This window comes from Trichechus manatus, unplaced genomic scaffold (genome assembly GCF_000243295.1).
Source record: "Trichechus manatus latirostris isolate Lorelei unplaced genomic scaffold, TriManLat1.0 scaffold00001, whole genome shotgun sequence".
NCBI classification, from domain to species: Eukaryota; Metazoa; Chordata; class Mammalia; order Sirenia; family Trichechidae; genus Trichechus; species Trichechus manatus.
In genome coordinates, this window is record NW_004443937.1 from 43,449,060 (window position 1) to 43,466,728 (window position 17,669).

The 17,669-nt window shown below is 45.3% G+C and overlaps 1 protein-coding gene across 1 annotated transcript in view; it reads left to right on the forward strand.

The window, feature by feature from the left end:
- Positions 1-17,669, forward strand: part of ATXN7 (ataxin 7) — a 113,929-nt gene that overhangs the window by 71,620 nt on the left and 24,640 nt on the right. The window contains exons 3-5 of the mRNA XM_023727726.1: positions 13,766-14,018; positions 16,099-16,358; positions 16,809-16,891. Of these exons, the coding sequence (XP_023583494.1) occupies positions 13,766-14,018; positions 16,099-16,358; positions 16,809-16,891 (596 nt within the window). The remainder of the gene's footprint in view (positions 1-13,765; positions 14,019-16,098; positions 16,359-16,808; positions 16,892-17,669) is intronic.

The window sequence follows — 17,669 nt, forward strand, 5'->3', positions numbered from 1 at the left end:
AAGCAGAACAAAGTGGTATTTGCTTGAACATTTTATTCAGGGCATTGAGGGGCCTGTGTGTGTGTTTAAAAATTAAATGTGTGCTTTATGCCCAGGTTTTGTGTATATTTTATCAGACACAGTTATATTTTCCTGGCTTATACTACCATTCATCCTTTTTTGATGTAGGTCTTAAAAGTAGGTTTAAGTCATTTCTTCCTTGTTTTTATATGGAATTAGATGTAGGCATGTGTTTGTAGCATTTAAGAACATTTGCTAAAATTCACCTCGGTTATCATCGGGGTCACAGAAAGGCTTTGTTCCCGCACTATCATGGATTGGCTGGTTCTAGGAACGTTTGAAAGGCAAGCATTTATGCTAGGAGACCAGCAAGGACTCGGTGTCCACATGCACGCACACAGTGTATGTGGAACTGAGGCTTGTCCCAGAAAGGATTCTCTCATCCCAGTTCTGTTCTGCAGTTGATGCCATCAAAGAGACTCCTTAGCTTTCCCCTGGGGAGAATGGGTGGGTGCAGGGAACAATGCTGAGGCCTGTGGCAATCAGATATAGTACAGCAGTAGATTTTTTTTATCCTTCTAGCTTAAGAAAACCTTCATCAAATTAAGCTAAAATTCTTATTTTTTTGCGAATTGATTTTTTAAAAGATTTAGGAGAAGTGTGCTCACCCTGTGTTTCCGAGGCTGCTCGTGGTTCTTTTCTCTTGCTTCTGTAGCACCTCTTAAGGGCCATCATGGTCTTAGTGCTGGTGTCACTGTGGTTGAAGTTCAGCTGCACCAAAAGGTTGGCAGTTCAGATCCGTGAGAGGCTCCTTGGAAACCCTATGGGGAAATTCTCCTCTGTCCTATAGGGTCACTATGAGTTGGAGTGGACTCAACGGCAATGGGTTTTATAGTTTTAGGTGGTTTGAATGTGGTTGTAAGGAATCTGAAAAAGGTAGGTTTCCAAAAACCTCCTGGATCTTAATTTTGCTGATAGGGTTTGGAGCTGAATGCTTGCAGTGAAAATGAAGTAGTGTGGCTCCTCTGTTTTACAGTAAATTTAGAACCTGCGTCTGACCTAATAGAAGCCATTTCCATGCCTCATATCTCTTCCCCGCCCCTTCCTGGCCAAAGCTTTCCCACACGTCATTCATGACTCTTGCCAGGTATTCTGTGTAGGGTGATGAAGTCTGTAGGGGAGTCTTTGCCTCTTCTTTTGGTATTTCAGAACGTTCGTTCTGAACTGTCAGTCTATTTATGTACGTGCGCAGCCTTTACTGTCCAAAAACTCAGGTCTTTTGGGGGTTCTTTTCCATGCCTATTTCATGGTAAGATTTGGTGACTGGCAGGAGGAGGCAGAGTTCTGTGGGGAGTATAATAGGGCCGAGATAGGGAACCAGCCAGAGCAGGAGGCACTGTTTGTAAAGAGCCACTTAATGAGAGAAATTTGGGGCTTAAAATTATCCTCAGCTTTAATCTGTCATCCAGTGATTGAACACCAAACTCTGGACAATCAATTGTGTATTTTTCTGAAATTACTATGTATGTATATATATTATACAGAAAATGGGCTAAGCTTTTTGTTACTAGATTTATTAGGATGGAAAAGTTGCCAGGTAAAGTTTTTTTTAAGTACAGAGCATGTGGAAATAAAACATGCGGAGAAAGGATTCTCATGTTTATAGAAATACGTTTAAGACTTCTAGGTCTCCTGAGGCTTAAAATGTCAGTTTCATAATGAATCGTGTAAATTCCCTAGTCTACCTGGCAGTATCGGCATCAGGTTAAAGGTATTCAGAAAAAGCAGGCTGTGAGTAATTCACGTTTTAGCTGGTTAAGTTTTTTACTTCCACCTTCTCCAGTTTTGGCAAGTTGCCTTTCAAATAGAAGGATTAATTTACAGCAGTCAGGACGCCTTGTATGACCATATTAGATGAAATTAGACTCCACCCCCGTTTTCTGTTGATCTGCCAGGACCTTTGTAATTCAAGTGCTTTTTACAGTAGTAGCAATGTTACATAAGTCCAAACATGGAGCATATTTGGAGTTGGTGGGCAGACCCAAGTCATGATGCAAGTTTGCAGTAGCAAGGGTGCGATGAAGCCCAACCGCAGTATGTGAATGGAAGGTAACAAGAAGCCTCTCCAGAACAAGCCCTCCTCTGCACAGGGGCTGAGAGCTCCACTGGGTAAGTTTTCCAAGGCCGGGCTTGGCTCGGGGCCCGGTTCTGGATGAGCCTGTGGAAAGTGGGTTAGGTCTTCGCTAACATTATGTGGATCGATCCAAGCAGAGTCGGTAAAGAGTTTGTGCAGGCCTCCGCCCTCCTGGTGTCCGTTGCTGCCCCGCCAGCAGGCCTGGAGGGACACGCTGCGAAGTGGTGGGGGGCAGAGCTCTGCAGAGGGAGTGGATCAGAGTGGGCAGTTGCAACAAGAGAGATTAGCTGCTGCAAGCAGTCCTCAGGAGCCGTTCCGAAATGTCATTTGAGTGATCTGGCCAAAGTTCAAAAGCAGACAGGAGCCGAGCTTGCTATTAACTCCGACAAAATGCTGAGGTCTGCACCAAACAGTTCTCGGATCTCAGAACAGGAGAGCATGGGTTATGTTGCTCTCTAAAAGTGGAAGAACACTGTAACACACTTGAACTGTTTGTTTTTATCTTATTTGTGGTGAGTGGGGTTTCATGACAGGCAGCTCACAGTGTTTCCTGTAGAACGTTTGAGAGCGGTTTTGTCAGATACTTCAGATCCACAGAAGTTTCAAACAACACTGTGTCAAGAGGAAGAACGACTTCAGAATACAAAGTGTAACCCTGGGAAGTCATTCAGTAACTTAAATTGAGTGTATAAACATTTAATTATGGAGTGACTGCCAGAAAAGATGGTTCTTTTCGGTTGTGTTATGAAGGTACCTAGCAGCTTATGCTGATTTTTGTGTGAGGGGAGGTTGACACACAGCCTTACCCATCACAGGAAACAGGCTGTGTTCAGAGTTACCTTTGCTCTTTCTGCTGTCTCTCTTCCTGCAGGAAGTGAGCTGACAATTGGGTTCTTTAGTTTCACTGGATTCAAATTTCATGCCTTCTGCAATAATGAGCTTGATCGGATGGTTTTCATTAAGGTTGAAAATTTAGCTACACAGTTGTAGGGCTTTAAATATGAAAAGATCTTAAACCTTTAATCAAATTGCTGTTAATTCACTAAAATTGACTTTTCTACAAATCCCTCTCTCTTAATTATCAGGTAGTTTTAGTTCGGTTGTTTTTGATTTTATTTTTGAATATTGGTTTTGGAGTTTATTAGTGGACAGCCCCAGTCTGCAGTTGGGGCAGATACTGTTTCTCTCTCCGGAAAAAATAAACGCATGTTGCAAACTCATTGAAAACATAGCATTGTAAAGAAATGAATCACCTACTCGTTATCAACAGAATGCTTAATGAAGGAGGCCCTTTGGGTTGTGTTCTGAGTTTGAGGTTTGATTATCATTCCCATGTTCATCCAGACTGAAGTAAAGTGTCCCATCTAGAATACAGTGAAATAAAAAAATACAAAACTAGTGAAAAATAGCCCCAAGACTCAGCACAGTGCTTTTCAGCAGATGGTGCTGTCATTCCATGGCGCCTTGGAGCGGTTGCTCCTCGGCCTGGGAAGATGACGCTCCTGCTGGGATTCCTGCACAGAAGTCGTTGCTAGAACAAAATCGTCAGAAAACTCCTCTAATTTGAGTTCTCCCAGATTCCTTTAATTCTCTCTCTTCCCCTACCTCTCCCCCTCCCCCCAGTTCTTAATCCTGTAGGGACTGTCCTTCCTGCCCTTCCCTATGCCTGTGCACGCCTGTGTGCATATGTGCACGTGCGCGCGCGTGCGCGTAAAAATTGCGTTGGAGTGGAAAAGGCGTGCCTTCGTGGTTTTTTTTTGGTTGTTGTGGTTTGTTTTTTAATGATAGTCTTACCTTTCGTTTGGGAAAAGCCAACAAAACGTCAGATGTGCCTATGGAGATGCTTGTGTAAATGGCTGTCTGAGGATATTTGATGCTTGAGCTACACATGCTGTAACAGATTGTAATGATAATTCACTGAGTTTCTGGGGTGCTTTTTTCCCTAACAGAGCAAAGCATTAAATCAGAAGTAACTGGAGACTGATGGATTTTGGGTTTGGGTTTTTTTTTTTTTCCCTTCTCACATGTTGGTACGTGAGGAATAGCAACATTTCAAGTGAATGATGGGGTGCAAAGGAGTCGGGAGTGAATTTGGGGAAAATGGCCTGCAACGGTCAGATAGTGAGCTTGGGTGTGTTTCAGGCTGGCTGTGTGCTCTCAGTATCATTTGGGGAGCATTGTGCTTCCTGAGGACAGAAGAGGAAAGTCCTCACGACTGTTAGCAAAGTAGACATGTCAGCCAGTGTGTTGCTGATGGCGTGATAGGCAGCAGCCGTGACATGAGATCACAGAGGTGGCACGAACCGTTTGATGGCTGTGTGACGCTCAGGGACCCTCCCTAAGAGCCAGTGTCGTGCAGGTGTGTGTGTGAGGTCTTGTGACCCGCGGGTCAGAGGTCGTGCCTCCAGCAGGCTTGGTTTGGGGAGCACAGGAGGAAGGTGAGCCGGTCACGCAGGCCGTTCAGGTCCCTTGAAGCAGGGTTCTTACGACACTGATCCTGAAGAAGAGTGTTAGACTCACAGTCCAGGTGGTCAGCTCTCACAGCCTTCGGTGCCTCTTCTTTTCTCTGTCTTTTCAGCTCCTTTAATAAAGTATTTGGATTTTTTAAAAGCCATTTTTAAAATGTTTGCTAAGAGCTCCCAGTTAAGAAGGCAGGGTGGGGTAGCATAGCCCCAAACATTCAGTAAGGTTTTCATAGTTCTCACATATTGCAAGCAGAGTCCAGAAGGAACAATCCTCATGGGAAGAATTCCTGGCGAGAGGATCCTTTGAGGTTGCCATATTTCTGCTCCTTTCTTAGCAACATTATTTACACCCCATTCATGCTGGCCCTTCCCCCGAGTTGCCGTCCCTGTAGTGGGCTCTCTGTGCCCTGCACCCTTTCATGCAGCCGGTGTGAACGGGAGGCTGCAGCGCACGCTCTGTCCAGAGACGCGGAAACGCCAGGAGACCCGGAATTCTGTAGTGGGGCTTTTGTTTGCGTCATAAAGCATTGACTTGAAGAGCTTGATAATTTGATTATAGACCTTTGGCAAGAAGTTGTTTCAAGGGTCCCAAGTGCTGTAAAGGACTCCTTCTTCTGCACTTGCCTTCACGTTGTGTTTTAAAAGCACCTCCACGTGGGGGAGGAGAAATGCACTTGGCAGAGGCCGCAGTTGGAGACTAATTTGCTAGGGCAGCCAGTGTTGAAATCATCCTTCTCAGTTAAATCTCCCAAGTGGAAATGATGCCAGTGCTTCATGGTGAAGCTGTTTCTTTTTCAGTGTTCTCCCCTGCCGTTTGTCACCCCCTAAGCGTGCTCCTGAGGCTGCCGTCCGCCCCTCTCCTGCTGTGGCTGATTGTCCTTTGAGGCACTGCATGTCAGGGTTCAGCTCTGTCTCCCCCAGCTTGAGATTCGAATGTTCCAGGGACGGTGCCAGAGCTTTACTTCCTCCTCAGAAATTAGGCTACACCCAGCTTTGTCCAGCTTAATCCAGTGGCCGGGACCCTAATGAAGTTAGATAAAAGAAAACTCAGATTTGGAATTAAAAAGAATATATGACAGTACAGAGTTATTTTTCTGTAGGATCGTCCTTTCTGGTTTGCTGGTCAGGCACATTTTAGTGTTTTTAGAAAAGAATAAGGAAAGTTACAGGAAAAAGTTGACTACAGTGAAAGTAGTGAGGAAAGCATTAAATGCTTCATGTCTGTGGCGTGCCAACAGTGGTATGCCAAGTATATTTTTAGTAGTTATTAGGAAAATAAAGAACTACTGCATCCACCCCAGTGCTATGTTTTCACAGATATTATTGCTTAGGAAATGCTAGATGAGATACTGTGAAGTCAGCCGCTGAATTGAAAAAACAGATGTGTACATGCAGGTACATCTTCTTGTTAGTTGCCGTCTAGCCGATTGCGACCCATGATGACCCCATATGTATATGTGTGTGTGTATACGTGTATATATAATGTAGATAATTATCCAGATAATGTGCAGATATACTGGAAGGTCCTGAATGTGATTCAGCTTTGAAAGGCAAAAGCTTAAGGAGAACACAGGTGGGGATCAAAGTTGGTACGTAAGGAAAAGTTTCTGAGATTAAAAAGAACAGTCTGCAGTCTTGATTGATAGTCTGCCTCAAGTCTGGATCTTGGAGGGGGTTCATAGCACTTACGAAAGACAAGTAATGCCAATTGACACATTACCCGTTGTGCTTGGCGACCTGCGAGTGAAATATGACAGTTACTTTGAGTTAATTGTGAACTGCATAATAGTAAATTGAAATTTTTTTCAACCTGGGTATACAAATAAACAGTTTAATTCTGTGAAGGGACAGCTTAATCAACAACTCAAACTTTCTGAAGTGAGCTTTTTGAAATATGTGACTGTTAATTGCTGTGCTTGGCTAAAGAATCTATAAATATTTGCCTGCATTTTACGTTTTTATAGCCATGTGTAAGCTTAATTATGAAAAGCCCTTTAAACAGCAGTGGCTGTGGAGTATTAGTGGAACGGGGCTGTCAGAGATTCCATGGAATCATAAATTCCTTGAAGAGTGGGTTGGTAATTCTCCTGAGTCCTTTCTGTAGTGAGTGTGCACCCTGTTTAACCTTACCTGATCAGATCCAGCCAAAAGTGTGTGTTTCATTTAAAGAAAAATTTGTGAGGATTAGGAATCATTACTTTGATAATCTTCCTAAGATTTCCACCTTTGGAGCTGTAAACTGAATTTGAACCTTGATCTCCCCTTTATTCAGTTTTACCTGCAGTTCTTCCTGAGTGACTCAGTTCTGTCAGGAAAATAACCCAGCTTTTCATAAAATAATTTTACCTTGAGTGAGCATCCTTTTTCGTTGGCATGAATGGATTGGTTTTTAAATGAATTCTAAGAGCTGTCCCTCCACGTTCTTCATCTGAGAAGAGTTAGGTGTCTTCCTGGAGGAGCAAACACATTAAACACGTAAACTAAATCCTTAGCACGCCGGGGAAGATGGCAGGTTCGGTTTGCTCTTCATTGACTCCTCCCTGCTTTGGGGATCAGCAGTTGTTCTCACAAGTAGTTCTGTAAAGAAGTAAGTCTGTAGCCACCGTTGGCGGAACTAACTTACTCCCTGTGGTGTTCCTGGCACCTGATAACAGCTCTGTCAGGTAACCCCAGCAACCCTGCATGGGAGGCTTGACAGATGAAGAGGCTGCCAGTGGGGACAGAGTCACGTAGTTGCCCAGGGTCACCCAGCTAGGAAGTGGCAGAGGAAGGGTTTGAACCCACATTTTTCTGACTCCAAAGTGCTTGTCCTTTTCAGGTCACATATTTTTATTTTGCTTTAGATTCCATTCTATTTTGATTCTAGTTAGTTACTCAGTTTAGAAAAAAAAAAAAACCTGTTGTCGCCGAGTTGATTAGTGACCCATAGCGACCTGGGAGGACAGAGTAGAACTGCCCCGTAGGGTTTCCAGGGAGCTGCTGGTGGATTTGAACTGCTGACCTTTTGGTTAGCAGCCATATCACTTAACCACTTAGCCAGTATCAAAGACCGTATCTGACAGCCTTGAGCCGCTGCTGGGAAGGTGACCAGGAATGCCCACACGTTGACTAGACGCCTTCATAGTCCTGTTGGTTGGTGGGCGTGGCCAGATTCTACCGAGGTGGTGTTTGCTGCTCCTCCTGGTGGTTCTTTGTAGAAGGTACTCACATGAGAGCTTGGTAAGGCGATTCTCTTTATCCAAGCCAGAAAGACAGCCCCGTATGGCACTTCCCACCACAGTTCATTCTGCAAACCTTTGATGTTTGAAGAGCCCTGAACCAAAATATGCTACGCTGGCTGACCTCCATGGCTGATCTTTAGGGATAGCAGCTTCCACAATAAAGAGATGAAATCCAAAACAATCTGGGTTTTCCTTGAACGTATTCTGGGCCCCTCACCCCCAATGTACCAAAACTCTGTCTTCAGCAACCTTGCTGTGTGTTTGGCCTTTGTAGTCTTTTGACTAATAGTTACCCTACTTTTGCTGAGCACTTGGGAAGATGCGCTTCTGCTGTCTGATCTTACGCCCCTCTCCGCCTTCTCTCCCATCTGCCTGCCTGCCTTTGACCCGTGTATCCTGGCTTGCCAGCAATGCCATCTAGGGCCAAGTGGCTTGGGACGCGGTTTAGCCTGGGCACTGGGGTCAGCCTGGCACAGATTGCGTTCCAACTCTGCCTCTTAACTAGCTGTGTGACCTTGGGCAGGTGACTCAAGCTTTCAGAGCCTTGGCCTCCTTATCTGGAAAGTGGGGATAATAACAGTATCTGCTCCGTAGGGATGATGGTCAAGATTGAACGAGATAATCCCTGTAAAATCTCATAGCGTGGTGCCTGGCACTTGGTTTCTGCCCGCTAAGCAGGAGTAGCAGCAGCTGTTGTTATAGTTGCTGAAGGTGAGACTTGTTCAGGTTAGAAAACATGAGCCAAAGATTTAATGAGATGCAAGAAAAGAGCCCAACTCAGAGGAATTTGGTCAGGTTTTCTGGGTAGCGGTTAGCCACCCTTGCATGCCGCCCATTGAGAACGGGACAGATTTATATCGTGCTCACGAATGATAGTGTACCTTGCCTTATTTTTGGCACGTGTGAAATTGAGGCCAGAACACCAAATACTGTTTCTGGTTTTTTAGGTATGTATTTGTTAATCAAGTAAACCATATTCATTGTAGAAACACTGAACAGTACACAAAGGTAAAAAAAGGACCTATAATTCCAGGGATAACCACTTTAAAAACAAAAACAACTTCGATATATATCCTTGTATATACTTTCAAGCATGAATGATAACATTGGAAGTTGTAATTTGCTTTGACTGCTTCTTAGGTTTGTGCCCTAATTTTGACATTTGTGCATTATGAATTGTTTTTAGTTGTTTTCAAAGCAGTAATATTTATGACATACAGAAAGATCTAATTATTTGCTTTGAACTCCTTTTTGGAGTACCTGGGTCTTCATACATACATACATATACATACATAAACATATATGTTTAATCTCAGCATGAATGCAGAATTGCAAGCTCAGTATTCTTGGTTGCTTCGCGTTTTGGAAGACCTACAGAAGGCTGTCCTGTCCCTCCTCCCCTTGCCTGTCCTCCTACACACCCTGCCCTTGCCTTCAGCACTGTCACATTCACACCACAAGGAGGAGGAGAGCCCTGGCATCCATCCTTGCTCTCTGCCCTGTCCCCGTGTCTCTCTGTGTGTCTGCCTGTCCCTCCTCCTGGCCCCCAACACACACGTTCACCCACGTCTGTCTGTCTTTGACTCGCCCTGTATCTGTACCTGTCAGTCTATCTGCCTGTCTGTGTGTCTGGCTGGAGCCGTTCACAGTGCCTTCCTCTTTCAGGGACAGCGTGTGCTTTGTCTGGGCTGGTGCCAGACCCTGGAGAGAGGAGCGCTTTGAAAACTCAGCTTGGACTCCTTGGCAAACCGCACTGCTGTCACGCTTAGCATCTGGCCACCACTTTGTCCACTTAATGTAGGGTCCCTAAGCTGATCCATAATTGCCTGTTTCTCTTTTGATCTAGGGACAAACACATTCTTCTGAAAAACGAAAACAAAACTGGAAGCCCAGTTTAAAATCTTATAAAAAATAAGGAACCACGCTCAAAGGATGAGGGGAGTTCAACTCAGTTTTAATTAAATTTGGTTTTACGTCTGCTTCCTTGTGAGGGAAAAGCCAGATGCTGCCCTTTTCACAGAATAAGTTACCAGACCTTAATGTGAAGGCACAATTTGATTCAGTAGCATGACAAGGATTTGAGCTGGCACTTTTTAGCTAGGATCTGTTACACACACACACACACACAATCTGTTTCAAGTTTTAGTGAATGAAAGAAATCCATGTGATAGATTGCCAATTCAATTCTTAGTTTTTTAAATAGCTTTCATTGTTAAGTAGAAAATACAGTTTTCTTTTGGAATGTTATTGACACATCAGCTGACTCTGAATTTTGACTTTCTAGTGCTAAATCCCATATCAAGAGTTAATAGGCAAGAAAGAAAGACATTAACCACAGAAAAGGGAAGGTGGGCTATGGTGGGAACAGGACATTGAAGGACAGGCTCAGCGTTATGGTGACTTCTGCCATAGCAGGATGTATGCATTCCTGAAAAATCGCCGCGCTGTGCCCAGGCGCGCAGTAAAAACCACACGGGGATTCCAGGGAGCCGGACTACGGGCATCACGCTGAAAACCTTCGTTGGTGACACACGCTGAAAAAGACAGGAACCTACTGAACACTACAGACTTGTTTGACATGTGTTAAATGGTTGAAATTTATACTGGAGTAAATGTGGCACTTCACCTTGAAAAAGACCTGAAATTCGCCTGTAGAAGCGGGCCAGGCCTTTGAACCGGTTTGTTCTGGTTTGAGCCCTTGCTGAGAATTTTTGTTTCCACTCCAGACGGACTAAATCAGAATCTGCATTTTAACAAGATCCCCAAGTGATTCTTAAGTATGACTTCCTGGGAACTTGTTAGAAATGCAGATTATCAGCAGGGGTTCAAACCAGAACGAACTGGTTCAAGCGCTGAAGTGGGCATCAGAGGGGCTGGTTGCAGCTTATGAGTTAGTGTGAAGTGATGGAGGACGGAGGAGGGAAGGAGTCTGAAATCAGCAGGAAAGTTGTAACCCAGGTGGTGGGTGCGGCCAGTAGCCCCGGTGGTGTGAACTAGGGCGGTAGCTGGTGTGTGCATTTGGTGTATTCCCACCTGGCTCCGCTCCGCCGCATGTAGTTTTCTGCGTTCACCTAGGGTTTCTTGCTGACAGAATTGCACCTGAGCACGCGTAGCGTCTGCATTGTGCTCTGACGCTTCCCTTGTGTGTCAGTGTCTTTGGAACAAAACTGCATTTTTAAAACAAGCGTTGTAACAGAACTGACTTAACTGAATTGAGAATTTTCTTTGCACCAATTGCTCTTAAGGTAAAATACACCACATTTGTTCTCAGACACCCGCTTGAGAATTGGAATACCCACCCAGAGAGGAGTAAAAGGCGTGCACTCTGAGAAGTCAGAGTCCTGGTTGGTCACCCTCTTTGAACCGCAGATGTGGGCTGTTCCTTCATCACTCTGCCACTGCAGGGGCGCAGGGTGATTTTTGGAGAAACGTAGATGGATATTTTAATGTGTCGTAAAAAATACATGTAACAAGCTTATCTGACCTATTGTTTCATAGATACATAGCTGAGATTGGTTTTAGAAAATATATCTCAACTGAGGTGGTGCCCTGCTTCCCTTGGGGACCACATGGAGATGTATTGGCGGTGGTTTCTTAACTGCCCTGATTGATGAGGAGGTGGGGGGCCCACCATCCTGCAGTCCTGTACTGAGAGTTGTCCTACAGTGCTGGTAATGCCCCCAGGGAGAGACTGGTTGGTATTAGGCTGAGGAGGTGGGGTAGGGAGCATCAACAATAGAGTTGATAATAATTTAGATCAAAATGTTGAAGAAAAAAATAGTATTTTATGTGAGCTTTGGTAAAAAAAAAAAAATTACGAAAATGGTTTTCAGTTGATGGCAGTTTGTAAAACACCATTGTAGGGCAGATAGTAAGGAAGAGCCTTTAGTGCCGGGTGCTGGCTGGTGTTCTCAGCACCTTACGAGTGTTCGCTCGCTTGGCGTGGTTAATAGTGCTGGAGACATACTTAGTCTAGGGTAGACTTTCAGCCTTGGCTGCACAGTAGAATCATACAGGAGAGCTTGTAAAGTTCTGGACGCCTGTGCCACACCCCAAACCAATCAAATCAGCTCCTTACGTTATTCCAGTGTGGGGCCAAGGTTTTGACCCACTGGCCTGGGGTCACTGGAAAATCACTGCTCTTTACAAGAAAAGCAAACACTGATGGAATTAAATGTTAAAGCAACCACGAGTGGAGTTAATTAATGTGCAGACATTGCCGAAGGCCTGCCCTCTGCTGTGGCTTCCAGAGGAAGGTGACCAACACAAGCCTCAAGGAAGCCGTGCTCCGAGGTGCCCAGGGGTTTACATGTAAACAGGTGTTTACAGTCCGGCTGGTAAGTGCTCACACTTGGAAGTAGGTTCAGGGTTTTGAGATCATAGAGGAGGAACTTAAAAAAAAAAAAAAAACTCTGATGTGGAATTTGGAAAATTATTAAACTTGTTATTTTTAGCTTTCCCTTCCTTACACAACTTTCACATCAGGAGGGAAAAAAGGCAGGAGGGCAGAAAAAATCACCGTTAGTTGATTGTAGCCTTTGTGTGGTCGAGTTGGAGAGTTGGAATTTTGTCTGTAGATCGCACACTGATTTTGTTCTGGCGTGGAGCAGGCTCATACGCACCTCGTAAAGCACTGCTGAACTAGTGTCCTTTCAGGAACAAGTCGGCACGGCTTCACGGAGATGCTCAGGGCTGCTTTAGAGACCATTGGTGATAGACCATTGAAGTGAGACTTGTAGTCACTGATTGCAACACGCAGCCCTGGTGGCACAGTAGTTCAGAGCTCAGCTCCTAACCAGAAAGTCGGCAGTTCAAATCGAGTTGCTCCTTGGAAACCCTATGGGGCAGTTCTGCTCTGTCCTGTAGTGTTGCTATGAGTCTGAATTGACGGCAAGGGGTTTGGTCTGTTTTATTTTACTTTTAAGTACTCATATAGTTCCCATATTGTCATAAGTAAATGTTGGATCACACTCATTTTAAAACAAAGTTAAGCAAATGAGTGATTTTAAATTACAAGGTTAATTGCAAGCAGCCACTAAGCTACCATCATAATAAAGTGTTTAAGGAGTAAACATTACCAAGTAATTTACTTGTTTCAGGTGGTGACGTTCAACAGCTCATGATCTATGTTAGTATGGATCGCTTTACTCTGAGAAAACGAGAGTCTCTAGTGGATACATTTATTGTCTTATTTATCGTAAATTTATTATCAGCTGAACCTGTGTGGTCTGTGCTTCACTGTGAATTACTTCCTGGTTTAAAAACGGTCGTAGCTATTTGTGGTATTTTTGTCTTGCGCCTTTGGCATCTCAGTGGTGTGAGCCGGAGCTGTACCATCTGTAGTCAAGAGAGATGATTAAAAAAAGGGGAGTGAAATGATTCACTGGAAAATTTCAGCACAGATTCTTAAGGAATGATAAGATAACCCTAGAAACGTTCTTATTGGTGTCATATGCTGGTGGGTAGTGACAAAAAAAATGAAGGTACAACTTGTTTCTTAACATGTTGCTATTTTGAACATTGGAGAGGTGCTGTGCTGGAGGGAAGAAAGAGTTGTATGCAGTGTGAGTAGCAGAGTGCTGCAGATGACTGAATCATTTTCCTCTCTTTGGCTGCAAGGTGGAGCTGGTGAGGTTCGTTTCTACCACACATCACACGAAAGGCAGTCTTGTCACATCTGGACTGTCTCTTTAGTTCCCTGATGGGCACGTGCGATAGACCTCTCTGTGCTGACATGTCTCCTGAACGGGAGGACCGGTTCCTAGAATCTGAGAGAAGTCTGTGGGGCCCAGATAAGCCATTTCTGAAAGCTGTTGACTTTAATACATTTTTCACTTACCAACACATATTTTAACCTAAACATGCTGATTTCAGGGTACTCTTCCAGGGTTCCATTGGAGAGGTGACTGAAACTTGGTGACATTTTTCTTTGTTTTCCTTTCCAGAAAGAAGACACAACTCCCCCAGCAAGCCGCCTTTGCCCGTTCCTCCCACTTCAGCCTTTTCCTTCTTCCCTTCTCTGCCCAAAAGCAAAGGAGGCGGTGCCGGTGGAGGCAGCCGCTCTTCCACTGGAGGCGTCCTGAGCGCGTCCGCGTCCAGTTCCAAGTTGTTGAAATCGCCCAAAGAGAAACTGCAGTTCAGGGGGTACACCGGGCCAATGCATCCCACTCAGCCAAGTAGAGGCCCCAATAGTAGAATGTGAGTATGGCCATGAGGGTTTTTAAAGCTTACCTGCTGGGGATGGGACTGTAGATGGCAGTACACCTGGGCACATCTGTAAGTCATGCGAAAGGGAGCCCGTTTGGGGGAAGTTTCAGAAATAAGACGTGGATTCTTTTTGTTTCCCTGTCTTCTTCCAGGGAGACTTTACAGAGTAGTAATAGCAAAAATACCATTTATTAACCCTTTACTGTGTGCTAAGTGCTGAACTAAGCTCTGCGTGTGTACTGTGTTATTTAATGCTCACAACCCTGTGAAATAGATACTGTTCTTATTGCTATTTTTCTGGGTAAGGAGAATGAAGCTTGATAAAACTGAGGGACGTTAGCCCAGGTGACCTCAAGTCGGACAGGCCCAGGTTCAAATCCCACCTGTGTCACTGTCTAGCTGCAGGGTCACAGGCAAGGCACTGCTTGTCTCTACAGTGACTGTGTGAGGTTATTGGCAGTATTAGACCTAATCCGTGTCATAGTGTCTGACCCAGAGGAGATGGTTAATGAACAGATGCTGGCGTTCCTGCTGCTGTGGTTGGTAGTAGTGATAATAAAAGGGGAAGACTTTTCCAGAAGCTGCTCTAGGGTTTTCTGGGGCCTGCAAAGCAAGTAGGGAAGCCATGCTTCCTCCCCACCAGCTTTGGGTACATGTCACCTCAGGGATAAGGGAAGACTGAAAGAAGCTCTCAGCCGCCAGACAAGGCCTTGGCGAGTTTCCACGGTGGGTGGGTAGGTGGGCAGGTCCTTGGGTCACGTGAGGGAGCTCCATGCACTCCCACGTAACTACGTCCTGCCTCTTCACGGCTTCCCTCAGGCTTGGTGCCGGGTGGCTTCTCCCTGGCCTGCCTCCCTTTTGGAGGGCCTGCCTCACATCTCAGCCCCAAGTTCTGATAACTGGTTAATCTCAGGGCCGGGTCCAGCACCTGCTACTGCCCAGGGCCCTTGCCAGCTGGGAGAGACCACAGCATCTTGCAGTCTCCGCTGCTGCCGGGCTGTTGTAGATACAGCTGATCGGGGCTGTTTGTCCTGGTTGCTAAGTCCCCAGCCCTGCTCATCCGTCAGAAGCGCCACGCAGGAAGTTTGGCTTTCATTCCTAAACTGTCTGAAAGCCAAAGAAAGTGCCAGCGCATAGCGTGAGCCGCGCTGGAGCTTCACGGCTGCTGGACCACTGACTGCTGAGCAGAGGGTGAGACCTCCTCAGTCCAGACTCCGCTTGGAGCTGGGCTGTGGAGGGGACCAGGCCAGCGGTTAGCTTTCCACCCTGCTGAGTTTTACCGAGTAAAATGTTTTGTCAGTAAGATTCCAAGAGAAACAGTTGTTTGTGGTACACGAAGTCAGTGCTCAGCAACCCTGTGCCAAGTGCTGATATCCTAAGCTCCTAGAATAGACAGTTTTTTCAGGGGCTGGAGAGTTACCACTTCACTTGCACGTCGTGTACTGGTTAAACATTGGCCTTCCTCACTGACAGAAGCACGGAGCCCTGAAACCAATGCATTTAGGTTAAAATATGTCATCACATGAAGATGTATTAAACTTGGTGGCTTTCAGATACATTGTTAGGCTCGCTGGACTTCTTGTAAGTCCTTAGTGATATTTCTTGGAAGTATCCTCTAATGCTGATCTTTCTTTTTGCTCATTCAGAGGTTTACTTTGTTTTGAGGGATTCTTTCGTAAAAGTGACAGTTCTCAAAAGATACTCTCCAGAGCTCCTCCAGGTGGCCTGGGTCCTTTAGACCTTTTCATGTTTTGCTTCTTGCAGGACTCGCATTTGGTATCGGGCCTGATTTTCCCCTTGGCCCCTGAAAAACATTTTTCTGAAATGAAGATAGATCAAGTAAATTTGATGGTCCATGAGGCTTTGCCTTGCCGGGGGTGCTTATAGTGGATAAGGGTGCGCCTTACCGATTTTTGTGAATAGTCCTAACAGACATCCATAAGGTGCCCCGTGGGAACAGCCCTGTGCAGTACGTGGGCAGACCCAGGCTCTGCCCTTGGCCCTCAGGCTCAGCAGCCTCCTGGGGCCGCTGGGGCACTCAGATGCTGGTGTTCTCGCTTCCCTACGACAGCATGACACCCTCTGTCAAAGTGGAGAAGATGCACCCCAGGGTGGCTGGCACACTGCTGAAACCTGCCACGGGGCCGTCCTGTCCTGCTCCTGTGAGTTCCTCCGTCAAGCCTGGCCTTAACTGCCCCTCAATACCAAAGCCAACCTTGCCTTCACCTGGACAGATTCTGAATAGCAAAGGGCTTCCTGCTCCGCCCGCCCCAGAAAAGAAATCCGAAGACAATTCCAGTAATCGGAAATTTTTAAATAAGAGATTATCAGGTAACTCTGTATTTTCTCTCTTTGGGTGTTAATATAGAAGTAGGCATCTGTGGAGAGCAAAGGAACTGCTGTCTGTAGGTCTTCTTTTTGATACTGGTCAGCTTCAGCTTTAAGAGAAATTTTCTTTAGGTAATATGCTTGTCCTCTTCACTCTCGTGTTTAAACGGCGTGTGTGTGTGTGTCTCTTAGTGGTGTTCTGCTGAATGTACTGGTAATGGAGTAACGCTGACAGCAGTGCTGATGGCCGTAGTCACCCACTCTCTTAGTGACGTTGCTGCTGCTTCGCTATATACTATGTGTATTCTTTGTTATAGATTTTGTATTTATTGATAACATGGTAGATTTTATTCAGATTATAATTTGTCTGGAGATTTTTTTCTGTTTTCTTCTTTACAAAATAAACCAAGGAGTGCTTGGCAAGCCATTGTAACGTCTGTGTGCTTTTGACAGAAAGAGAGTTTGATCCTGACATACACTGTGGGGTCATTGACCTTGACACCAAGAAGCCCTGCACCCGGTCTTTGACATGCAAGGTAGGTGGCCTCCTGCAGTGGGAACAAGGGAACGTGGGTGTCCTGCAGGCTCCCAAAGTCTCTTTAACCCGGAGGGGGTCTGGTGATCTGTGGATTGTTCTGATTTTATAAATGACGCAGAGAAAGTCTCACATGTGAAGTCTGTTATTAGAAATTACAGTCTTGAGAGAGATTTTGTTTCTAATGAGCTCTGTTATATCTAGGGGAATAAATGTTATTTCCTAATCGGTCTGTTACTTTCAAAGACTTGAAATATTTCTGCATAGAAATTTAATATGAGAGGCTACCCCTTACTGTGGTTTAAATTATGCCAATTTAAAACAATTGTAGAAATTCCCTTTGCACACAGATGAATATTCTGTAAATGTATAATGCATGGTTCTTAAATTTTAAAGAACCACTTTTAAAAATCTGTAGAATAGCCTTGTTTCCTAATTTTTTTTTAAATACAGCTGGTAAAATATCACCTAATTTATACATAAACCAGTAAAATGTAAGGATCCTCCTTTCTGTCCGAGATTTTCTTTTAATTCCTTTAAAATGCTAATGTGCTAATAGAAAGGCAGCAAGATTGTATCACAGTTTCACTCCCTGAGAGGGAGCTCGTGAGGGCAGGACTCTGCCCGTTCCACGCGTGCTCGCGGCTGGCCGCCCTCCACGCGTGCTTGTGGCTGGCCGCCCTCTACTTAGGCGTGCTCGTGGCTGGCCGCCCTCCACGCGTGCTCGTGGCTGGCCGCCCTCCACGCGTGCTCGTGGCTGGCCGCCCTCCACGCGTGCT